Source organism: Coccidioides immitis, assembly GCF_000149335.2.
Source record: "Coccidioides immitis RS genomic scaffold supercont3.6, whole genome shotgun sequence".
Taxonomy (NCBI): Eukaryota; Fungi; Ascomycota; class Eurotiomycetes; order Onygenales; family Onygenaceae; genus Coccidioides; species Coccidioides immitis.
In genome coordinates, this window is record NW_004504312.1 from 504,145 (window position 1) to 526,155 (window position 22,011).

Sequence of the window (22,011 nt, forward strand, 5' to 3'; positions counted from 1 at the left end):
CGCGACGAGCAGTAGATTGCATCCTTGAAACCCTGCACCTAAGACCTAAGCTCTAGTGGAAATATCCCTTTGACCAGGGCGCGAGTGCAGGCAACAGTTGCATGGGGGTGTCCCTAGCAAAAGGACTGTGCCCACGGCTTTGTCACACAGCAGTTGCCTGCCAAGTCTTGCAGCCCTCCCCCGCCAGTCTGACGGAGCTCCCCGTCTCCCATCTAATCATCACTCTCTCTCTCCAGGGGCAAGTTGCCAGTCCCACGACCGTCATTTAGTTACTCAATCATCTTCATCTCCTTCTCTAGATCTCTCCGTTCAAAAAAAAGAAAACATTTCGATACGTAGGGTTGCCAAAGACTACACCAGACAAAGGAGTGTCAACCTTGAAGCTTTCGGATCTAGGAACAGTTTGGTCACCTTACTGGCGTATGATATGAAGATCAGGCCAATGATCTAAACGTATCGCCAGAGTTTGGACTACATGGGAACTTGGCCAGCGTAAGGACAAGCGTATTCTGATTCTCATGGCCGTTAGAAAACGCCGAAACACTCGCGAACAGCTTGGATGTGTCATAGAGTGGCTTTTTTCTATCGTAGCTATGTGGAAGTGATCATCCGGACATAATATCATCTCTCTGTTCATCAGCCTGTTCATCGAACTTCTCTCCCATTTCTTCTTCTCCACTGGCGTCATTTTCTTCATCATCTCTATCGTCCATGCTGTCGATGTCAAAGACAGAATACCACTGTCTGTCCGAGTATAGAGCGCAAACAACTCTCCTGCCCCGGCGGCCGTTTACTTCTATGCGCAGCGGGTCCCTATTTTTATCTTGTGGAAATGTATGCCGCACAAAGGTCACGTGGTGCGATCGAGGATCAAATATGTCGAGGTGAGTGATTCGGTCCGATGGCGGCGGTTGATCAGAGTTGCCATCCTTTACATATTTGGGTGAGAATAAAGGATCCTTATCAGGTTGGTATGGAAAATGAATGAGGTGCTTTGCCCCTGGTATATCTGGTGACTGGGTTAGTAAACGAAACCGGTCAAGGACATGGGTCGGACTTACTTCCATCGGACCAGAGGAGCATGATCGTTCCGTCTTCAACAAACTTAACATCCATGATAGTGCCTTGTCGGAGACTGATCGTCGCCGTAAGAAGAGTCTCTGTCGAGCTCACCCCATTGATAGTGGTGAGAACAGCACGCTCGAGGTAGACTAGAAAATAACGTCAGCGGCCTGGGAATAAGGATAGAGCCTGTGGGAGTACTCACGGATGAAAGGGCATGTTTTAGATCTCGCTGCTGCGAAAACTGAAACCGCGGGTGTGCCTTCGTCATTCTTTTAACCTTGTTAGAATCCTAACCACTTGCGAAACGAGTGTTCGAGCGGTCTCCACACGTACCCAATAATTCATCGTCATGTCGACAGTTTCTTGGCCGAAGTCTTTGCCCAAACTCCGGATACTTCTTTCTAAAATGCTCCTTCGTTGTGTTTCGGCGATGCGCCTGAATACCCTTTCGAACTGGACGCTTAGCCGGTCGGTAAGGTCACTCAGCATCGGGGCCTCCACGACCTCTCCAGCCTTCCGCTTGTCCAGCTTCTGTAATATCTTCTTGTAATTCTCATAGAACACACCACCTTCATCAACACTTCTCCATCGATTATTGCCCGGTTCTTGTGTACTTGGTTGAATAAAATCGAGTAAAGCACTTCGCGTCAAAGCCCCTTGGATATAACTCAAGGTTTGTGCATGGTCAATTGCATCCGCTTTTTCCATTAGTTCTTCCGCAGTGGAAGATAGAGGATCCGCGCCCTGAAGGTCGATCTCATATCGCAACCACCGAGAAAACGCGAAGAATTGAACAAGTTCGTGTCCGCTGTTTACCATGACTTTATGTCCTAGGAGCGTGAGGCAATCAATTGTGGCGAGACATTCTTTGAGATCTGTCGTATCCAGGCCCAGTACTGGGCTCAGCTTGTGGAACTTTGACAGCCCTATCAAGCGGCTAAGGAGAACACTGCACCTCTCTAGCGCTGGTAGAAGGCACTCATGAATCAAGCGTCTGGTCGTTTCGTACCCACCAAGAACTGCCTTTTCCCATCGTTTATGACCCTGATAATAATTTGTCAGCTCAGGAAATAACTATATCAATACAAAAAGCATTCAAGTCCCCATACCCTTTCGCCTACTTGATCCACCAGAAATTCCTTAAGAGGCTCGAAGCAGTCACCAGTGACAGCCAAATGGTAAGCAGCAGTGACAAAATCGCACATTAGCTTTTCCTGCAAGTCTTCATTTATGTTCCTGAGATATCGCCCCGGTAAATCTTGGGCATTCTTCCACTCTAAATGAATTTGTGCCTGCACTTGCTTAATATACCGTAGAAGGTTCTGTAACTGTGTCACTTTAGAGGCCAGCACGGAGAGATATCTTCCGGACTTAGTGATAAATAGAAGATCCAAGGAAAAGATCCATAGGCGCTCGCTTTCTCGGGAATTGGTGGCAAACAGAAAAGCATGTGTCGAGCTCATTGGGTGGGATGCATGAACGAGGGCGCGTGCATCCGCAGAGTTATCAAATGACTTTCGAACATTTATAGAGCCTATTTCAAATGAATCGAATATCCGTATATGAATAGTGCCATCGTTGAATCCTACAAGTAAGACATCAACAGAGTCGGAGTTCTTATTGCCCGAATGAAAGACCGAATCAATCGACGCCCGAGAGCTGAATATATCATCACTAGCAAATCGTTAATTCTATATCAATACCTATCAATTCTACGCTTGGATAAGGGCAAAGTAAACTAAACTATATACTTACTCATCCCCCGTGGAGGGTAACGTGCTCAATTTCGGTAGAGAGCGATCTATATCCAACAAAGCCAACTCACGCGGTAGATCAGCCTTGATGTATGGAAGCTTCGATAACGGTGTCTCAGGGGCAAGCATATCTTCAACTGTAAGCCGCCCTTGGGAGTCTTCCACAGCCCTTGCAGCCGTTTTGCTATCCGTCAGGTTTACCCCCCAACCCAAGCAGCAAATCGAGGCCGACGACTTGGAGCCCGGATCCCGCGGGGAAACTCCCGGACCATATGCCGGAGCTGGCTTGCACGCCAGAACATGCACGGTCTTTCCGCTGTACGCACTTAAAATACGGACATTATTATCCGAAGTGCCCACAGCGAGAAGATGACCTGTACAACACGAGTCAGAAGCGAGAAACCCAAACGAAACTTTGCGTGTTTGAATATGAAACCAAAATCCACACAGTCAAACAAATTGAACTTCGAAAGAGCCCTCACCATTGGCTTTCCACTTCAGCGCCTTCACTTTCAGTCCCTCCCCTCCGCCACGCGCAAACCCGCCAAACACCTTCTGCCCATTCAGCCGGAAAACATGAACCTGCTCATCTTCCGTCGCAAGCGCCACCAAGTCCATAGTAGGGCAGTACGTCAAGATATCTGGCTTGCATTTTGCGGTTAACTGCTTCTCCGACACCGAAGCAAGCTGGGCGGGCTTCGTTTCTTCCTCAGCATCTTCATTTTCTTGTCTTGCTGTCCAAGTGTCGTCTTCGGGTGCCTGCATGGGATGGGCAGTTTTGAGGGTGCCAAATTGAAGGTCATGAATCTGAGTTTCTATAATTAAATTAATTCAAGAATTGAACATTAGAGGATATGTAGTCGTCGCGGAGTACTTCGTACACGGGTTCAATCTGCATGAAGCATTGACCGGGGGGGGAGTTGAGGTTAAGCTTCAACCTTATCGATAACAACCCACACCCAGCTCTCAGCGTGTGTAACTCCACCTCCCCTACTCTGGTTCACGGTGTAAACGACAAACACGACATGCTTGTTGCTAAATTATGATTAAATTTTCCTGCTAAATGCTCTCTATGCGCGACGCCTATAATTACAAGAGCATATAAATGCTACTTGAACAGCATCACAGACACCTATATATCAAAAACATGTACCTATATCCAAAGCCCGAGACAAAAGACAAGATATCAAGCTACAAGACGTGCCAAGACAGCAGCTTCAGGTTCTATACAACCTCACTGTATATACTTCAAACGAATCAATGTCTGCCTTTCCCATTAACATTGATCATATTTCCTAAATAGCTCAACTCGTCCATCAGTTCTTGCATCATGGTCTGCACATGGAGTGAAGGAAGTCGGGCACCGCCTGCTTCCACCTCCGGTTTTAACTGCATTCCACTAGCTCGCGGTGTTGGAAGCCCAGAGTCCAGCACCTGTCGATCGTGAGAATGTGCTTTCAAATCTGAGACCGGACCATACGCAGTTTGTGGCTTCTTAGTAATATGCAGCCCCGAGACCCGAAAATTAGGTAAAGACTCTTCTGCGACGGGAGTGGAAGACGATGGAATGTCGTCTTTGCAGATACGAGGTAAAGACAGGTTAAAATCGTCGGTGATACGTAAACCGGCAAAATTTGGGAGAGTTTTGTCAGTGAGCGGAGGCTCTGAAGCCTCGCTGGTCCCAACGCTCTGGTTAGAAGACAGAGAGCTATCATTATAAAACGTCGAACTGGAAGTCATTGAACTCGGCGATACAGCGTCGGTGTCGGTGCTGCATTCCGAGAAGTGACTGACATTAGGATGTAGGAAGGAGTCGGGTGATGTATCCGGAGATGCGGCAGTAGATGCCGAAAAGTGGCTTTGCAAGGCTTCCATATCGAGCATAGGGGATCGGAAGGCACCTATTCTATGTAGCTCTTCATCGAGGACCGACGACGGACTGTTCGGAAGTGTAGGCAGCCGCTTCTCATTCAGATTTACAGTGCTTCCGATGTCCAGTTTGCAAGGCACGACCAACGATGGCGGATCATCTGGGTCAAGCTCTTCTCTGGACGGTCTGGAATCTCCTCGGTCCGAACTAATGCCACGAGATGGAATTGCGGCTAGAGGGCTTTTGTCAAACCTGACTGGGGCTCTTAAGGGGGATCGATTTCTTCGAGATTTGAGTTCGCTTCCGCAGGGTGAGACAGCCCTCCTCTCCCCATACGTTTCGGCTGGGACGTTCAGGTTTTGCGCTGAACGCGCAGCTGCCGGCCAGTTATGCGAAGGGGATGACGCATTGCTTCGAGGGCTCCTCCCTCTGGAATAGTCGACCCTATTACCTCGATTGCTCTCGGATTCATTCATGCGCCACGGTTTACCATTGTCTTCATCCTTTCCGCCTGAGCGAGGGGGTTTAAAGTTCCAAAGAGCAGTCCGAAGAGCATTACTCCTTGTCGAAGATTCGGATGAGGGGCTCATATCCAGGTTCAATTTTGCAGGAACCCGTAACCTTCGACGTTCTGCAAGCTCTCGCGGGTGTGATGCACTCCGCCCGTGAACTGGATGCTGAGGTGAAGCTAATATAGGTGAAGTCAATGCGTCACGAATACGAGTGGCCCCCGTGGATGTAAGGAGACGAGGAAGCTTTGGTCGCGGTGGAGGCCTGGGGTTAAGATATTTGTCATCGGGGTTCATCGTCTGGGGAATTGAGCGCTGCGATGCCATGCTGGTCTCACGTTTATGCCGTCGGGTGTCGATCGAAGGGAGATGGATTGGGACATTCAGGACATTGATTGGTTGGCCAGGAAGAAGCGGACAGGAAGTAGTCCACGGCTCAGCTTCATCATAGTAATCAACATCGTTGTCAAGACGATACTGGGTCGAAGAAAAGCCCCAAGTCAGATAAATTGACATAAAATCATGCAAACGCAAAAAGGAGTTTTACATACGTAGTACCAATATGTGCCGCCCATCTTCAGCCCACCGTCACGACCCGGCTGTGTAGCAGTGAGATTACCATCGCAGATTATATTTGTAAATACGTGGCATCCTCTCCAATGGTCCGCTCCGATTCTTGTGTCCCTTTCCATGATGTACTCTTTCGAGAAATTGTCCCACGACCCAAGTAGCTTCACCGAACTTGTATTCGGCGGGGTTCGGCTGCACAAATCACACCGACGGTCAGCGAGACTCTGAATCGCACAGAGGGAAGACAAGCTCACAGCATAAATGTTATTAGGGTTGTTGCAGATGCCGAAACCATTCTGGCGATTAGGTGGGTATATTAAACGAATTAATGTGACCGGATCCAGCCAGGCGAATGAACTTCAAGAAAATGGGAAGAACTCCGAAAAAATGCTATATACTCCGTACTTTAGTCACAGAAACTGCACGAACGCTACAATAACAATGATAGAACCAGCATGAAAAATTGTACGGAGCACAGCACAATAAAAAAAAAGAAAGAAAGGCAAAACAAAAAGAAAGAAAAAGGAACGAGTCAAGTTTCAACAATGACACTTCAAGGACGCTTCAAGCTCTTTCAACCCACAGCATCATTCAGGGCCAAGCTGGTTATATTATTATACTGGAACCGGGCAGGGAAAGAGGTGCTGAACGAGCTTTCGATTGTTATTTTTATCGTCAAAGACAGCTTGGACTGTTTCAAAGTAGGGATGAAATCTGCTTCAGGTTCCTGGGAGAGGCAATCCATTCCACACGCTGTGGGGCTCGGGAGGAAGATGGATCAGCGATGCGATCTCGGGAGCAACGACCGGCGCTTGGGAGAATATCTCGGCACCAGGGACGGAGTACGGCGTAACTTGAGGCCCTTGTGCCCTCAGAGCCAAGGCAACACGTTTATTGGAGTCAATTCCTCCGTCAAAGTACCATAATTTCCGGACGGAGGGCGAAGCTCTGCTTGAAACGTCACGAGCGGCTGTTGAAACGGAGAGCAAGCAGCACAACCCACCCCAGGGTGGAAGAGATCCCAGGTTCGAGTTTGGGAGGAAAACACCATGGCGCCAAAAATAAAGCCCCAAGCAACCTGGGCAACGTCGAGCTGGGCAGCGCAAACCTGTTTTGCGGTCCGCTAACTTTTAGTCCAACGAATGGCCTCGAGCCTGAGGTTGCGCCTCCCAGGACGACCAGCCCCGGTGCGGGCCAGTTGGAAGGCTTTCCTGCTGCGTGCGCACGTGCTCCAGGGCGGCTCCGCGCAGCGCCAATAGAGGCGTTCCCGAATTTCGATTGGCCAGATTCGATTAAAAATTAGTGCTGATTCAGCTAGATAGGCCAATCACAAGGCAGAAAGGTGCAGCTCAGCTGCTCAAACGGGTAAGCGGATCCACTCTGCAATCGAGTGCATCTGGCCAATAGGAGAAATTCATGGCGACCTCCGAGCCGAAGTCTTAAAAATAATTCGAACCTTCGCTGTTGCCATCTCATCTGGATGTATGGAGTATGTAGTACTAAAACCCCGTATATTATATGGATGTACGGAGTATGTACTCCGTATGTACTGCACATACTTTGTATGGAGTACTCCGTACATATATGGTTATAGAGACGGAGCAGTTACACACTTTGCGTGGAACGAAGGCCGCAAGTGGAGAGAAGGAATTGACATACATATTTGTTGCAATCGATATTAAAAAAAAACCCACCCCTTAATTTCAAAGAAACAGAGCCCCCATATGCAGATGAACAGGAGGTGGCGCCATCCAGATGTGCTCAGGAGTCGAATTATGTATATTTAACAACGGCATACGGCATGGGCTTTGCCAATCAAATAGAAACAAAAGCGGAGCGGCATACGAAACTACACCGCCCGCAATCCATCCTCTGGTCTCCATTACTCCGTGCTCCACCGGATCACCGGTAACAAAGCATCCACCAATTTTCAAGAACTGCTGGTTTCTACGTTCTCCTTCCCGCAGCGTTCCTACGATCATATTTCCTGTGCACAGCGCCGAGTACCACCTTCAGGATACCATCTGCGGTAAGTGTCCCGCCGTTCTGTGGGGACCATGGCACCGTATCCACCATGTCCCGGATACCCCGTTCGCCTGCAAGGGCGTCGTCGAGTTCACGCAGATCCTCGGCAGCATCGGGCTCGTTCCCGACCTGGAAAAACTGGATCCCAACTTGCCATGCTTGGGCATTCAACTGGTCCAATCTCCGTGCCGCACTCACAACAACGCTTTCCACGTCGTCAGTCGGGACGCCGTCGGTGATGACAATGATGTTGAGCGGCCGAACCAGCGTATCCGAGCTGGCAGAAGGGTGAAGTTTGACTAAGTGCTCCAGCCTCTCAAGGTACGGCTTCAGAATACGTCCCAGTTTTCTCCCAGTTGGAGTTGCGCCTCTCGGGGCCACGGCGGTGAATATCTCACGGACATCAACGGGCGAAGTAACATCATGGTACGCGCCTGTGCCCGGAGAAGAGCGCGGATTGGTATGATTTAAGAAATAGATATCAACACCGTCAGCGTCGTGGTCGGTGCAGATCGGCGCAATGGCAACCAACGCGGCTTCAGTTTCCCTCCAGCTACGTCCAGCCATGCTTCCGCTATCGTCGATGAGAAAAACTGTGTCGAATTGCGTTAGAAACGCATAAGGTGAATCAGAACCCAGGGCAGCAGCAGGCATAGGTGTTTCAGCATGAGGAGAATAAGCTGGGGGATCTTCTAGAGGATATTCTAAGGTAGCATTCGAACATTGCCGAGGGTCTCGAGGAAACTGCTGGGAGCCCTCTCCGGGACTGCGACTACGACTCCGACGCGACAATCCGCGTGAAAAGATCGAGTCCGGACGCAGGCCCGATTGTTTCGACTTGGAAGAGCTGAACATGCCCATTTCAGCGACTTGCGCTTTGCAGACAACTTAGAAGCCGGTGGTCAAAGTGGTGTCAGAAAATATATCCTAAAGGATCAAGTCGCGGCGGTTAAACAACAGGGAGGTTTGAGTTGAAGAGTGTTGGCGGCTGAGTGTGCTAAGCAAATATGCAGGCAAGAAAAATGTTGGTAAACACAAGTGAGCAGAGGATGCTTCTCTAAGAGAATTGAAAGAAGTAATAATTACTCCAACCATTGCTTCATTCATTAAATAGTTATATATATAATGGCTTGGTTTTTCAAGCTCCGTCGCTCAAAGAGTCAAGGCAGATAACGGAGGTGTTCGTCACCCGTATCGGAGCTGACATTATCTGGGTGCTTTCCCAGGGCAGAATCGATAACTCGGGTGGCAAACGATTTTCAGGGGACCAAGTTTACAGACGGCAAACAGGCTTTTATGGGTCGTGCATCGCATCTGGCTGTCCTGCCGCGAGACCGTCTGTTTGCCATCCAATCCATTAACGCCGTTGGGATGCGACCGTTGCACCGGTTGCAGGTGGGCTTTCGCGGTGTGAACTAGCGTCTCGCTTGCACCGCCACTCCAAGCCTCCTTCACTCCTCGACTTGGAACTGCCAGCAAACACGGCACCACAGAACACTCTGGCACTTGATTCTTCGCCTCCATGCACCTGTCACCGGCCTTCTTCGATCCAGGTTCCAAAGCGGGTAAAAAGTCGCCATTTAGGGAGGGAGGGGGGCCCTGCTTTGCCATTGCTATTGACAACAATCTTTGTTTGTTGTGGCATGGAAAAGTGCCACTGCGGCGACATGTGGCTCAGGCTGATTTCGACTCGCCGAATTTTCTCAGAACCGCAGTAAGGTGCTGTCGCTTGTGAATATCTTATTCAATGCCAGATTATGACGAATCTGTTGATTCATAATCACCTGTCCTATACGCATATCTTTATATCCTGCTGCATATCGGCCCCAACCATGTCTGAAGAATTATAGAGCCCGAATAATCAATGGGAAGCTTATTGGCTTTTCTTTCCGGGGTGAGCTTGCTTGGGCCCGGTTAAGGACCCGTGGGACAACCGAGATGCTTGGTCGGGCCAAGGAAAAGCCTATCTTATCATCAACAGACGGTGTATTCCCTGACCGGGTTTGTTAAGGCTGTTGTTTCCCTGACTCAAACGCACAAGTTGGATTTTCCCCAACTCCAATGCCAACGTCTGTTTCAAAATGGATCGAAAGAAAGGCCCTGTTGCATGTTACCTATGCCCGCACTCCCTCAAAAAAAAGCTCTGGCATTCCCACCACCTCATCCCGACACAGAGAATGTTTTATCTCAGCTCCTCCGCTTTCAAATACGTTGTAAGATCCTTATTGAAGCTTTTGGCGGTTGCGTTGTCATATGGAGCTGTTTCACAGCTATCTGGCCATGCTATCTTAGCAACGGGAGCAGAAACACAGTCTGATGAAAGCCTATGCCCATCGCCCGCCACGGTTCTCGCGAACGGTGATCGGAAAGTAGAGTCTAGGACAAGTCCTAGGATATTGGTTGTTGTATAGAGCAATGCTAGCAAGATAGTAGACCACCTGGGCCAATATCCTAGGGGGTGAGTGCAATTATCCCCAACACAAGAAGAATGGCGACTATATAGTAAAAGGGGCCTCTCATAGTTATACCGCTCATGTTATTATGTGCTATCGCTCCTGTAAGATCACCTTCTAGATGCAATTTTCTTGTCACCCATATGCTTTTGGGATTGTATTCAGCAAGATTCTAGTATATCACTTAGATTAAACCGAACGGGTTGCGTCGGTAAGACATGACTCTGCATCAGCTTCTATCAACTTATGAGGCCACACTTGTAAAAACTACTGCCTCAGCGTGTCTTCGTTAAGACTGAGCGATATTACTAGTTCCACCTAGATTCATAGCCTATCTAGCAGTTCATATTCTATGACCTAGACCCAGCCTGCCGCTTCATATAAGCCAAGTCGCGTCATATTCCTCATAATTCGAAGATGTACTCCGTAGAGACCCTCATATTTCTCCAAAGTTCCCGTAGATACATTTGATTGTCTAGTTCCCTATGCTTGGATACCTCGGAGTTTATACCTTAGAAATCTAATGAACATAGACCGTAATGTAATTGCACCTATGTGCAAGACCGGCGTCAAGATTTTGGGGGCTTGGCCTCACAAGTCCGAATCCGCTAAAGATTCGGAAGCCAACACCTCGTCTATAGCGGATTTCTCTTTAATTATGCTTGCCATCCACAACGCCTGATTAATCCCCAGAGAATGTCCGATATATTCGAGTTGACGAGCAGCCCAAGCTTGAATATCGGGCATTGTATCAGTCGCCTCAGCCGCAAGGTATAGTGGCCACAGCATGTAAAAGCCACCCAGTGCATTGGTGCTAGTAGACTTAACGGAAACCGTATTTGAATCCCAGTGTATCATCCCCAATGTGAATGGGACACTGGCGCAAATATCCCTCGCGAGTTGCTGTATTTCGCGCATATCATTTCCGACCTTTGCTTTAATTTCGTCCCAGCCTGGGTGGTGCAAAGAAGCCTTGTTGAGCTGTGAGAAATACTTTGAGATTGCGGCACTGAGTGTAATGCGGCCGGCTCTGTAGCCATTCCATATGCTCGCAGCATAAAAGTCGGGGTATACGTCAAAATGAATTCCATAAACAAACTCGGGAGAAAGAAATGCACATTGTCTGTCTTGATCCCCAGCCTTGTGGAATGGATAAACCTTCTCCAGCGATTGTGCAAAGGAAAGAAGACGGTCTCTTAAGCCCAAAGCCATGCTAAGAATCTCGAACTGGGAGGAAACTACTCCTTCCTTTATGGAAGCGCGCAAATTGGCGACCTTTGCCAAGAGACCCGTCAGTTTCTCCGTAATAATTTGGGCACTGGGTATGCTGGGACGATCATTTTCAAATAGGTTTCCAACCAAAGGAGGGCAATAAGTCTCAGATAAAAGGCAACCGGAAATCTAAAGTTATTTGTTAGTTGAAATCTCTACCAGATGTGTGAGGTTTTGACAAGGGGATCGTCGGTAGCTAAAGTGGTGGCGAAAATAGAAACAGCAAGTCGGGTGGACGGGAATTGACAGGTAAAGCTCTCCTGGTTATCAACTTACAATCTGGGCGCGGACTTGGATAAATGTTCGAAAATTCGGTAGATCTTCCAGGCGGAGCTTGAGTAAAGCAATTGCTCCACTCATGTGATTTCTCCAAGTGTGCAGGGATCGTGCGCCACGACATGCTATCACCTACATGGCCATCAGAATACCATTTCCGGGAAAATTGGAGTATTGGCTACCTCAAACATCCCCAGGAGCATAACAGCATCGAGGGTTACAATTGATCTCGCATGCTCTTGGTTCTGTAGCCTGCCGTGTATTAATGCCAAAGCATGTACATACTGTTCCTGGGCGGCAAGCCGCATTGGTCGTGATTTGGTGATGTTGGATAGTGAGGCCAGACCGACTGCTGTCATGCAAATGGTGAGAGTTTCATTGTCAATTACATTTTGTCCCAAAGGCGTATAGCCTAAATAATCTGCCTCAAAACTGCGAGGAGGAGGTGCATAGCTGGATGCAAAGAAGCAGAGCGCCTGATGTTTTAGGTCTAGAGAAAGTGGTCGTGATGAAAATGGGTCAGTGCCGTTCGTCATTTGATATGGCCTTGCGGGTATCGGCGGAACTTGTTCGGGCCGGGAAATCTCCACAATGGCGGACGATTGATCTGCCATTGAGCTTTGAAATCGGCCTAAAGCCGCATGCTTCGAGGTCGTGCGAGCCTTCCTTGTTACTTTTGGGGTCTCATCTCGGAATAAAAGATCCAGCTGGTCTCGGTAGCCGGGACAGATGTGATTGGCGCGAAGGCATTGGCCACAAGAGGGCTCGCTTTGATCGCACTGCATGCTCAATTAGTGTATGGCGAAGTAAGGTTGAGCGCCTAAAAAAGCACTCGATGGGGTCCCGGCAGGGCTGGGAATATCGAGTTACCTACTCTGATTTTCCTGCGTCTACACCGATGACAACCCTTGCTCGGCTTCCCGCAGTAGACCATGGCTCTCCCCGATTGCCAACAGGAATGGAAGTAAACTGACAAATTCAGAAGTCAGGTTAATAAGATGGTTTCACTGATTTCAATGGTCCTTCGACGCAAGAAGATAAATGCATCGACAGTCAACGAAGTCTTTGCTCCGGCAATGGCAGGTGGAAGCTCCTGTACTCCGGAATGTTAGAGAACCACCTCCAACCACCGACGTCTCGACCTTTGTGCGCTTCATATTTCGAAGCGACTGGCGACCTCATGAAGTACACATGTACTCCGTACTCCGTAGTCCGTTCGACATACGCTTTCTCTCGTATCCTTGTCAGTCCCTCTGCACGTTCGTTGGACAGTCTCACAACCGCGCTAAGACCAATGGGGAATGCAGTGCGAGCAACACCAATTTGAGGCTAGTCCAACTTGGGATTAGTCTTAAACCCAGCCCCTTTCCGACCCCTGAAACGAGAACCAGCCACAACTTAGCCCCTGAGATGGTCTCATCGACGAGACTGCCAGCGAGAACTGGGAATACATACTCAGCCGCTGAGCCAAACATTCCCGAGCTACTCCGTACATAGCGCCTTGGACCCATCAATGAGGCTGAAATTCCTGATAGTCGGGTCTGAGTCGATGTAGTCGCCCGGCGCTCGACTTATTACCAAAGTCCTATGGAGTACTCCGTATTCGTTACCACATTGCTGAGCCCCTGTCTTTACCAGAAATGCCCGATGCTTCGTGGTCATTTCCTTTGTCTTGTTTTGCTCCAAAGAGTACGGAGCACTCCATAAGACTGGATTGAATCCCCTGCTGCGTCTTGACTTGGAACCTTGCAGGAATTTACACGCTCCAAGGTTCAAATCCAACAGGAAACTAGCTGTTATTTGTTCATGCTTGTGTTCAGGGACCATTTTACAAATTTTTCACCAGGAAATGACAAAAGCTGCAGGAAAACATAAAAGGGAAACATAAAAGGTTCCTTTTCACTACATCAACAACTTGGAAAACAACAGATATTCAACATAGAAGAGCGGGGGAACACGTGTGCTTGATATCAAAAAGGGACAACATCATCAAATTTTTTGGACTCAATTGTTGTAAATTATGACAAACCAAGGAAATTAAAAACAAACCCAAATAAGAAAATCATTATGAATAGGAGTGCATTTTAAGGAGACAAACTTATGCCCACTTCCGGCTGGCACAACCGTATTTATTAAATGGTGATGTTGCGTCTCAGCGTCGGTTCCTCGGTCATTCTCTCTGCAGCAGCAGTATCGTCCGTCCGGCCCAGTGTATCGACTTGAATTGCAACTTCACTATCGCCTGACGAAAAAGATTGATATGCAGGAACAAATTCAGGTGCTTCAGCGCGAAGACGTGATCCTCCAATAGCTGTTACCGGAACCATAAACGCATTGTTGTTGAACACGGGAGCGTAGAATTCATGCGGCCAACATGCATAACAAGGTTCCGGATTCTATACCGTCAGCAGGGGTTAGAAAGCGATGCCGTCTGTGTTGGCAATGAGTCAAGACTTACAGCCGGGTAGAATCCATAGTATTTCTGGCAGTCGGCACAGCAACATGGCCCGGGGCAGCCGCTGGCGACTTCCTCTCCATCTTGGAAGCCGTACCCAGTATATCCCATATGCCAATAGTACCCGTTTTCATCCACAATGACGCCTTCGTTGATGTCATATAGTGCCACATGGGACATTTCATTCTGATTGACAAATCCAGTATGTTTATTATTTCCCTCCCATTTTGGGGTAGAATACTTCTGAGCACTATCTGCTCGCTTTCGAGTCTTTTTTTGCTTTTATTTGTTAGCTAGGAAAGGAACATTACGAGGAAAAGAACCATACCTTTCTTTTGGCTTGTGTCTTCATTTTCTTGTTTGAGGGTACTTGATGTTCAGACCCAGTCTGGTCAGTTGTCGAAGCCATTGAGTAAAATGAGGGATGAACGATGGGCTATAAATGAAAGACCCTATTGAGCCTGAGGTTATGCAAAGAGTAATAAAGCTGGGTATCAGGCATTTGGGCGTTGGGGCAGAGACGATATGGGAACACCAATATGGAGATATAGAGAGGCAAAATTGTAAACAATGCAAGCTTTGAAAGTCTTGAATAAGTTTAGTGCAAAATTTCCACGGTTCATCCCGTATCAAACTCATGGACACTTGATCATGTAATGGGCACCCTTGTTGCTATTGCTGTGCCAATAAGCCCATTGCATGTGACATGGTGGGAAAACATAGAGGCATCATGTCACCTTTAAATAATATGAAGGCATTGTAGAGGAATTCCCTGACCATGATGTAGTAGATTGTGGCTATATGAGAAAGGCCCAGGAACCAATGTGCTTTGCCTCGAAACAAAGAGCGATACATTTGGTACAGATTGAATGTAGTCACAACAACAGAAAAGAAGTTGTGGAGTAAAGAAAGAGGCGGTTGTGAAACTTATAAGCCAGAGTTATCACAGTCACTGCACGCAGCTCTAGGGGAGCTATGATTAATGACTAGTCATCCGTAGGGTTTGCTGGATCAAGTGATCTGTTACGCAACTAAGGAAGAATTAAGAGAAGTATCTATGGTGAAGGTGTTTCACATCATAGACAGTGGTGGGTTATTCCAGTCCATGTTGATATTAAATCTCATGCACGTGGATTTTATGGGAGGCCGAAAATGGACTCGTCGCTAATAGCTTATTAGTTAGGTTGACTTCCAGCAAGGACGCGGTGTTCTCGCACCAGGAATAAGGCACCTTCACGATAGAATATGCTTTCCAGGGAAAGATTTAACTTGGCTGAAGTTCCTTGCTGTAGAGGGTCTGACACATAGACAACAATTGATTTCATGAGTAATTGACAAAAAAATAATCAACATTTTGCTACTGCTAACATAGTTATTGGGAATGAATCCATGATAGAATACAGCACCAAAACTGTCAAGAATTGTAAACCCCGGTCTATTCCAATTGAAAACGGGTATTCGGATTGAAACATCATATATACAAGATATATGTTTGTACATTTAGAGGCTTCAGAGCTTTGAATGTGGTTTATCCCTGCGATGCTGTGTGTCAGACATCGAATAATGAAACAATGACAACATAACTTACAGATATGCAATGCATTCAATCTCAACATCAGTTCCAAAAGGCAGTTCCTTCACTGCTACACAGGTGCGGCACTTTAAACAGCATTAGCAGGGGTTCACCAGCATTATGCCCGTAGATTTCAGGAACGACGCATACTGGTTTAACTCCATCTGCAAAGAAAGACTCGTAGGCCTTGTTCATCTCCACGAAATCTTTCATCGAAGTCAAAAACACGTTGGCTTTCACGACGTTTTTGACGCTACTCCCACCAGCCTCAAGGACAACCTTAAGATTTTGTAATGCTTGCGCCTAAAGGACCCCGATTAACTGACCATGATTTGCAAGTGAGAGGAGGTAACTGTCTCACGGTTCTTTGGCCAACTCCTCCCGATACCATCTCCTTTGTGGCCGGGTCAAGGCCGACGCTACCCGAACAGTATATCATTCCATTGTGAACAACGGCTTGGGACAAAACAGGGAGTGGTGGAACACCCTTTTCCGTAAATACAGCGCGCTTTTCAGCCATCTTTTCTTGTCAACACTGGAATGTTTGACGTTGGTTGAGTGGTGAGTCGGCGGATTGTCGGAGGGGGCGGGGACGTCACTGGTTGGTTAACTAGTCCGAGAAGTTAACCAGCTTGGGGCGAGCCGGTGTTTTGATCCTCTAGCAACGCTAAGCTGGATATTCACCACCAATAGCAATATTAATGTTTAACGAAATCATCCCATTAAGATGGCCTTCCAGATATCAGCAGTTGGTGCCTTCTCAAAAATCAGGCGCATTACTCGGTGGTATTCTTCATAGACGAAGTTCCCCTCTTGAACACGTGTAAATAATCTTGATAGTTCTGACGCAACATTTTTGCTGCCGGTTCGTGGGTGAAGGTTGAAAGCTGCCTTCTCGCCCATTAGGATGACGAGGAGCTTAGATACCGTCGCTTGACGCGTTTGATCAAGGCCATCGGGAGTGCCATCAGAGGATATTTGGCGGGTGTGCTCTGCCTCTTCTAGCAGACGACACACAGAACTAAAAGAGTCGCTTAAGGGATATTGAGTGATAATATTATATTCATTTTGGGATAACTCTGCCATGCTGGCAGCGCAAGTTGCCAACCAGGATACCCGATGGACGTTCTCTGGCCTTCTCAAACTGGCGAGGGTACGGGAAATCCCCCTCACCTCCTACTCCTCTTCCTTCCTACTCTTCTTTCTCAGCTATCTTCCACTCTTCTATATTTCTACTTTATCTAGATACCCATATACATCTATATTATACAGATATATATCCAGCCTACAACCCTCTCATTATCTTTTTCTTTGCAATACTTGACAGGCTGGCCGCTGAGTGACCCCCCACTCTTCTCCACGCATTCCGCTAACATAGGACTCCTTTGGAATAACCCACTCCCAAAGAGTGTTACCTGTTCTTATAAAGGCTGGGGTGGATGGGTTTTGAAGTGATATTAACAAGTCACACATTGTCAAAACTTTTACAACGGAAGTTTGGAGATCTTGCACAGAATGATGAGGACATCACCCAGTTGGCGACACGGGTATCGATCTGGATGTGGAGGAGCAGGTCTTTGGGGAGCCGAAGCCACAGAACCGGTGGGAAAGAAGAGGATGATACTAGACTGGACAACCCATCTGCCTGCCAGATTTGACGCGTCCAGTCCCTAGTCCTTACCTTTTCTCTCTTGCGCAGCAAAACCTGAGGTGTACTACCTGCCTTTGTTGCCTCCCTTACCAGAAACCTAGAACAATCGACCGTACGATAGAAATAAATGGCCAGAGTAGCTACCGAGATGACCAGTATGGGTATGGAGATCACCGCGAGATGTCGAGGAGATTGACTTTGAATATTCAAAGCGTCTTCTGGCAATGAGATAACGGTAAAGTCCAATTGCGCATTGACCACTTGATCACTCATAAACCGGGTGTACTTCCTGGCTCAAGGCGTACCACGCCAACTTCGCACTCGGAGCACATCGAGCACACCACATATGTCCACGACTCCCGATAACGCAAAGAAGAGAATGTCGAACTTTGGACAATTGAGCAATATCAACAGCATGGTGCCGAAAGGCCTGGTGAGAGAAACAATAAGTAAAATTACTTCATTAGGAGCCCCGGTCTATAACATTCGAATCGCTTTGTGCACGCCGAAGGACGTCCATCATCTCTGAACTGAGGTGTGGATTCAGTTTCTTCCACCGCCTACCGTCAGGAAAGACGACTCGGCGTAATCGGTTGACCCAAGAGCCCAAGGGTTGATAGTATGGAGTGAAATTTTCCTCAGCAATTTTGAGAAAGTCCCCTTCATCAGCTATAACCCCTTTTTTCTCATTGGCCAGCTTCTCTGTGTTAACATAGTTCCACTCCTCAAAGTTCTCAACAATCCTTCCCTTCCCGGGGCCATCATAGTGGATGCATATCCAGAAGAGCACCCAGAAAAATGACTCAAGATCATGCATGAAGGAATGCTTTTCGCCGTATAGTACACCAATAGCCATAAATGCCCTAGTACCAGTCTTACCTCGCGCTCCAGAGAAGCCATCCCGTTCCACTCTGATCGCGAGGTCGAGGTCAATCAAAAAAGCCGGCCAGGAAGGGTTATCATCATCTTCATTCACCAGTAGGTTCCGAGGGGAGATATCACATTGAATCATCCCGGTGTTTTGATAGAGGGAATCATACCCTTTGATACAGCCCTCTAGCCCAGCAAGCAGGGCCACCCTTGAGCTGCTCTCATAGATTGGCTTCCCATAGTCCCGGACAATTACACGGCGGTGCACTCGATTCAGTGGGGTGCTGTTTGCAGGGGATTTGGTTGGAGAGCTTGACTGAGTACGTTTGCTGGGAGGAGGAGGAAGCAGGGTATCCACACAGTCAGAAGACCTTTTCTGTCCAGAAGCACTATCTTGGTTCTTTCGCCCTCGGCGCGACCTGTTCCAGCTAGTGGTTGGCTTCACACTGCCCTGCCTGGATTTCAATGTCGGAATGCTTAGGTCTCTTCGAATACTCAAGACATCATCATTCTTGTTGTTGATGCGGATGGTCCCATGATGGTAGTACCTAGCAACATTGGTGACACCACTCTCTGTTGCTTCGCGCAAAAGCTCTCCTTCCTCATCACGCTCTGGATACTGCCATGAGTCCTTGACCACCAGCAGGGTTTGTGGGTCATCCTTGTGATGTACCTTCCAGCAAGTTGTGGCTCGACCAGCAATACAGCGCGCCCGCCCAATTACACCATCAATAACAAGTCTTTCCTTTTCACCATCTTTCTCAACCTCAATGTAACGTTGGCCTCCAATAGTGATGATAGTGGGGTCGAATCCAAGCTGTTCCGGGCTCATCAGGAGGAACCCAAGAATAATGGATATGAATTGGAGACCATCAGTGTTGATATCAAAGCTCTCTGATGCTATCCCCCCAAGGCGGTCGAATTCCCACAGGCGGAGGAATGGCCCGCAGAGAGTGAACCCCAGAACAAAACGACGTGAATCCTGGGCAGCTAGGACCTCTCTGGCGTACCTTCCTAAGTCAAGCCATGCTCTTGAGAGGCTGTCATATTTGGGGTCATTCTTCAGTTCCCCGGGTACAAGAATCTCAGACCAGTGGCATCTGGAGTCTTCAGTGGCACTTGGATCATTAACAAAGCCAATATCAAGTTTCCGTGTTGCAATAGATCCCTCTAGAGGCCGGGTGGGCTGCGCGAGAGGCCTCCGGTCAATTTTCTGAGCCGAGTCATGTGTCTCCACAAAATGCACAAGCTCTCTGATAACATCTGCCAGCCACTTTAGCACCTCCTTTTCCACTGCTTGCTCTGGCCAGTCCCTCCACCCCTTCTCTTCATTGTATAGCGGGTGATCTCCTTCCTTGCACTTATCCAAGACAACACGTGTGATTGAATCAAGACCTGAGATATTCCCAAAATAGGCTTCAAGAAAACCAGGAATGTCCGCGTGGAGGTCCCCGAGCTCCTCTTTCAATATAGTGTCAACATGCTTTCGGTATTCTGTTGAGTTGACAAAACTGCTGGTGTTGCGCAGCCAAGGGGTCTGTTGAAGGGACGCAATAGGGCGGGGTGGAGGAGTAGCCTGTGAGGAAGTTGCAATGAGGCTAAGGACAGCATTCCAGATGTCAAAGTCAGGTGCTTTTTGGATGACAAGCTTCACCAGGAGGCGGTAGTAGGTGTAGCTGAAGTCGCCTTTTTGAACACGCTCAAATAGACGCGCCATTTCTGATGCTACATTGCCACTGCTAATCCTTGACTGAAGAACAAGAGCTGCGTCTGTACCCTGCAAAGCAGAGAGAAGTCGTGATACTGTCTTTTGACAGGCCTCATCAAGGCCATCGAGAGCACCATCATCAGAAATTAGGTGTGTTGTGTAGAACCTCTCTGTATCTTGAAGCAAGTCCTGTAAATGATCTAGGGAGTTGTTCAAAGGGTATTTTTTAATGGTGATTCGATCGTCTTGCGAGAGGTTCGCCATATTAAAACAGAGCGTTGTGAACTCTGGCGTCGGCCACGGTAAAATATGAGATCGCGGGGAGTCGCCTAAGAACTTTCCAGCAAAACTCTACTGAGTGAAAATGCCAAGGGGTCACGCAGACAAAATGAGCGATGGATGCATCAAAAATTCTCCCTAGGAGCTGTATGGCAAAGGTCTAGCAGGAAGGGATTGGGGATTCATCACGCGAGGTGCAATCGATATTAGCGTGTCAACTGGAGGTCGCAAACCTTCCAGGCAACCTTCCAACAATATCTTGGCCGGAAAAACAATTATTCCACCTGTGCCTTGCGCCAAGCATACTCAAAGAAGTTTGAATGCAATTGTGGGAGGCGAAGCCGGCACTTGGAAGAGATAGAAATTTAGGCCAAGAGATGTAGAATTTGAGCGCCCGGGTCAGTTGGAAATCCATCAAATCACCTTTTTCGCATCCGTCAGATGCCTTACATGATACTTTCATTATACAGGGTAGAGTATTTAAGTCTGACTGAATCACAAGGAATGTTCCACTTTATTTCTTTTGTTTTGTACGCCCTCAGTGAATTTCCTGTCCCAGACAGCAGGCCTAATGCCTGTCTTCCTCTTGTTTCTCTCGACAACAAACCAGCGGCCATGTTGCAGCTGAATTTGGCCTTAAAGCAGCTCTCTTTCCTTAACTTGTGTGGAATTCCAATAAGGTCTACAAGCTTCTTGACATCAAAATACTTTCGGAAGTTGTTCTTGATGAGGCTCTTTGGGATCTGACCAGTTCAAGTGTAGTTAATCCTTTTCAGAACAGGACACATCTTGTTGACGACCTTGACAGGATTACATGATGCTGAGGCTTCGCGAGAGCTGGATCTGTGGAACTTGGGCGACGAGATGAGGCTCCCTCCAAGCGCCGAGGAGATGATCTGGTTGGTGGGTTAAATGAGACGCGCTGTCGAGGCCTTTCCCCATCGCTAGAATACTCTTCTTTAATAGGTGAGGGATCTCTTGGTTGACTGGATACGTTTTGACGATGGCGGCGAGTGGACTGACTGCTTTGGGGAAGTCCCTCGTCTTGATGATGACTGACGGCTAGGATGTTGAGTCTCTTCCAAACAAAGAGCTGCGCGTGTTATTCACTGAGCTCTCCGATGGATTTCCGCCGCCTGAGTGTAGAAAGGGTCTTAGCGCGTTGAAGAAGTAGAGTGGGTTGTGTAGTTGCAGCGGCTATTACAACGATTCTCTACATACGACGACAGACAAGCGTGGAATATGAGTAGGCAATGGGAGACACAAGACATTTTTTTTTTTTTTTTTTTTAACTTCAATAAGTGCATTCAGTCTAAGACTATGGCACTAGTTACATGTTTGCAGTGACTAGAAAGCCAGCTACTGGAAATGATAGTTGTTTATGAGATCTATAAAGATACTCATATAGTTGGTGGTCTGCAGGCAAAAACAGGAAGGTACTGAATGTATGTGGCAAAGAAATGTGAATAACTCTGCCAATATTGGATATTTCCGGCTGGGGAAATCAGCTCGGAAAGCCGAATCCAACGGTCCTAGTATTGATGGGGGTCGATGGTCGGTTGTTGAATGGTCTGCCAGGCGGAGGCAGGAAGGTATTGGAATGTATGTGGCAAAGATGAAAATCTATGCCAGTATTGAATATTTCCAGCCGTGGATAGGACCATTGAACAAGACATAGTCA

General features: G+C 47.8%; 12 protein-coding genes across 13 annotated transcripts; 3 read left to right on the plus strand and 9 right to left on the minus strand.

The window, feature by feature from the left end:
• Positions 1 to 559: 559 nt before the first annotated feature.
• Positions 560 to 3,681, minus strand: CIMG_03115 (anaphase-promoting complex component Cut20/Apc4). The gene is made up of 7 exons (XM_001243673.2): positions 3,302 to 3,681; positions 2,821 to 3,193; positions 2,175 to 2,739; positions 1,399 to 2,109; positions 1,268 to 1,334; positions 1,062 to 1,211; positions 560 to 1,009 (listed from the first exon to the last, which is right to left on the minus strand). The coding sequence occupies exons 1-7, from the start codon at positions 3,582 to 3,584 to the stop codon at positions 606 to 608; spliced, it is 2,553 nt and encodes an 850-aa protein (XP_001243674.2). The 5' UTR covers positions 3,585 to 3,681; the 3' UTR covers positions 560 to 605.
• A 164-nt stretch (positions 3,682 to 3,845) lies between these two features.
• Positions 3,846 to 6,886, minus strand: CIMG_03116 (uncharacterized protein). The gene is made up of 3 exons (XM_001243674.2): positions 6,023 to 6,886; positions 5,750 to 5,960; positions 3,846 to 5,675 (listed from the first exon to the last, which is right to left on the minus strand). The coding sequence occupies exons 1-3, from the start codon at positions 6,061 to 6,063 to the stop codon at positions 4,077 to 4,079; spliced, it is 1,851 nt and encodes a 616-aa protein (XP_001243675.1). The 5' UTR covers positions 6,064 to 6,886; the 3' UTR covers positions 3,846 to 4,076.
• CIMG_03117 (uncharacterized protein) lies at positions 6,314 to 7,211 on the plus strand (the record flags this gene model as incomplete). The annotated part of the gene is made up of 5 exons (XM_001243675.2): positions 6,314 to 6,610; positions 6,687 to 6,793; positions 6,903 to 6,986; positions 7,091 to 7,133; positions 7,176 to 7,211. 5 exons carry the CDS (start codon positions 6,314 to 6,316, stop codon positions 7,209 to 7,211), a joined length of 567 nt encoding a protein of 188 aa, XP_001243676.2.
• Positions 7,212 to 7,515: 304 nt separating this feature from the next.
• On the minus strand, positions 7,516 to 8,858 carry CIMG_03118 (uncharacterized protein). The gene has a single exon (XM_001243676.2). The coding sequence runs from the start codon at positions 8,652 to 8,654 to the stop codon at positions 7,716 to 7,718; it is 939 nt and encodes a 312-aa protein (XP_001243677.2). The 5' UTR covers positions 8,655 to 8,858; the 3' UTR covers positions 7,516 to 7,715.
• Positions 8,859 to 8,999: 141 nt separating this feature from the next.
• On the minus strand, positions 9,000 to 9,404 carry CIMG_03119 (uncharacterized protein; the record flags this gene model as incomplete). The annotated part of the gene is made up of 1 exon (XM_001243677.1): positions 9,000 to 9,404. One exon carries the CDS (start codon positions 9,402 to 9,404, stop codon positions 9,000 to 9,002), a length of 405 nt encoding a protein of 134 aa, XP_001243678.1.
• A 68-nt stretch (positions 9,405 to 9,472) lies between these two features.
• On the plus strand, positions 9,473 to 10,631 carry CIMG_13681 (uncharacterized protein). The gene has a single exon (XM_004446249.1). It carries the CDS (start codon positions 9,875 to 9,877, stop codon positions 10,202 to 10,204), a length of 330 nt encoding a protein of 109 aa, XP_004446306.1. The 5' UTR covers positions 9,473 to 9,874; the 3' UTR covers positions 10,205 to 10,631.
• Positions 10,632 to 10,700: 69 nt separating this feature from the next.
• Positions 10,701 to 13,001, minus strand: CIMG_03120. Of its 2 annotated transcripts, XM_004446250.1 has the most exons (5): positions 12,669 to 13,001; positions 11,977 to 12,573; positions 11,795 to 11,926; positions 11,606 to 11,647; positions 10,701 to 11,521 (listed from the first exon to the last, which is right to left on the minus strand). In XM_004446250.1, the coding sequence occupies exons 1-5, from the start codon at positions 12,726 to 12,728 to the stop codon at positions 10,838 to 10,840; spliced, it is 1,515 nt and encodes a 504-aa protein (XP_004446307.1). In that variant the 5' UTR covers positions 12,729 to 13,001; the 3' UTR covers positions 10,701 to 10,837. The 2 variants fall into 2 exon arrangements, with proteins under 2 accessions (XP_004446307.1, XP_004446308.1); XM_004446251.1 differs by having other exon boundaries at positions 10,701 to 11,647.
• A 925-nt stretch (positions 13,002 to 13,926) lies between these two features.
• On the minus strand, positions 13,927 to 14,658 carry CIMG_03121 (uncharacterized protein; the record flags this gene model as incomplete). Its single annotated transcript, XM_001243679.2, has 3 exons — positions 13,927 to 14,190; positions 14,253 to 14,519; positions 14,578 to 14,658. 3 exons carry the CDS (start codon positions 14,656 to 14,658, stop codon positions 13,927 to 13,929), a joined length of 612 nt encoding a protein of 203 aa, XP_001243680.2.
• A 1,003-nt stretch (positions 14,659 to 15,661) lies between these two features.
• CIMG_03122 (endoribonuclease L-PSP) lies at positions 15,662 to 16,342 on the minus strand (the record flags this gene model as incomplete). Its single annotated transcript, XM_001243680.2, has 4 exons — positions 15,662 to 15,783; positions 15,838 to 15,908; positions 15,973 to 16,125; positions 16,184 to 16,342. The coding sequence occupies 4 exons, from the start codon at positions 16,340 to 16,342 to the stop codon at positions 15,759 to 15,761; spliced, it is 408 nt and encodes a 135-aa protein (XP_001243681.2). The 3' UTR covers positions 15,662 to 15,758.
• Positions 16,343 to 16,536: 194 nt separating this feature from the next.
• Positions 16,537 to 16,908, minus strand: CIMG_03123 (uncharacterized protein; the record flags this gene model as incomplete). Its single annotated transcript, XM_001243681.1, has 1 exon — positions 16,537 to 16,908. The coding sequence occupies one exon, from the start codon at positions 16,906 to 16,908 to the stop codon at positions 16,537 to 16,539; it is 372 nt and encodes a 123-aa protein (XP_001243682.1).
• A 344-nt stretch (positions 16,909 to 17,252) lies between these two features.
• Positions 17,253 to 20,315, minus strand: CIMG_03124 (uncharacterized protein; the record flags this gene model as incomplete). The annotated part of the gene is made up of 1 exon (XM_001243682.2): positions 17,253 to 20,315. The coding sequence occupies one exon, from the start codon at positions 20,313 to 20,315 to the stop codon at positions 17,937 to 17,939; it is 2,379 nt and encodes a 792-aa protein (XP_001243683.1). The 3' UTR covers positions 17,253 to 17,936.
• Positions 20,316 to 20,771: 456 nt separating this feature from the next.
• Positions 20,772 to 22,008, plus strand: CIMG_03125 (uncharacterized protein; the record flags this gene model as incomplete). Its single annotated transcript, XM_001243683.2, has 5 exons — positions 20,772 to 20,860; positions 21,107 to 21,233; positions 21,397 to 21,472; positions 21,519 to 21,576; positions 21,753 to 22,008. 5 exons carry the CDS (start codon positions 20,772 to 20,774, stop codon positions 22,006 to 22,008), a joined length of 606 nt encoding a protein of 201 aa, XP_001243684.2.
• Between the last annotated feature and the right edge of the window lie 3 nt (positions 22,009 to 22,011).

What these genes read in the sequence shown, in the direction of transcription:
- CIMG_03115 (XM_001243673.2), bottom strand. Translation starts at nt 3,584, where the DNA reads ATGCAGGCACCCGAAGACGACACTTGGACAGCAAGACAAGAAAATGAA. An exon ending in GCTGAAGTGGAAAGCCAATG is followed by an intron (nt 3,194 to 3,301) that starts GTGAGGGCTCTT and finishes CGTGTTGTACAG; the next exon opens with GTCATCTTCTCGCTGTGGGC. An exon ending in TAAAACATGCCCTTTCATCC is followed by an intron (nt 1,212 to 1,267) that starts GTGAGTACTCCC and finishes GTTATTTTCTAG; the next exon opens with TCTACCTCGAGCGTGCTGTT.
- CIMG_03116 (XM_001243674.2), bottom strand. Translation starts at nt 6,063, where the DNA reads ATGGTTTCGGCATCTGCAACAACCCTAATAACATTTATGCT. An exon ending in ACCCTAATAACATTTATGCT is followed by an intron (nt 5,961 to 6,022) that starts GTGAGCTTGTCT and finishes TGATTTGTGCAG; the next exon opens with CCGAACCCCGCCGAATACAA. An exon ending in GCGGCACATATTGGTACTAC is followed by an intron (nt 5,676 to 5,749) that starts GTATGTAAAACT and finishes TCTTCGACCCAG; the next exon opens with TATCGTCTTGACAACGATGT.
- CIMG_03120 (XM_004446251.1), bottom strand. Translation starts at nt 12,728, where the DNA reads ATGGTCTACTGCGGGAAGCCGAGCAAGGGTTGTCATCGGTGTAGACGC. An exon ending in GTAGACGCAGGAAAATCAGA is followed by an intron (nt 12,574 to 12,668) that starts GTAGGTAACTCG and finishes TTGAGCATGCAG; the next exon opens with TGCGATCAAAGCGAGCCCTC. An exon ending in TCCAAGTCCGCGCCCAGATT is followed by an intron (nt 11,648 to 11,794) that starts GTAAGTTGATAA and finishes AAATAACTTTAG; the next exon opens with ATTTCCGGTTGCCTTTTATC.
- CIMG_13681 (XM_004446249.1), top strand. Translation starts at nt 9,875, where the DNA reads ATGGATCGAAAGAAAGGCCCTGTTGCATGTTACCTATGCCCGCACTCC.
- CIMG_03118 (XM_001243676.2), bottom strand. Translation starts at nt 8,654, where the DNA reads ATGGGCATGTTCAGCTCTTCCAAGTCGAAACAATCGGGCCTGCGTCCG.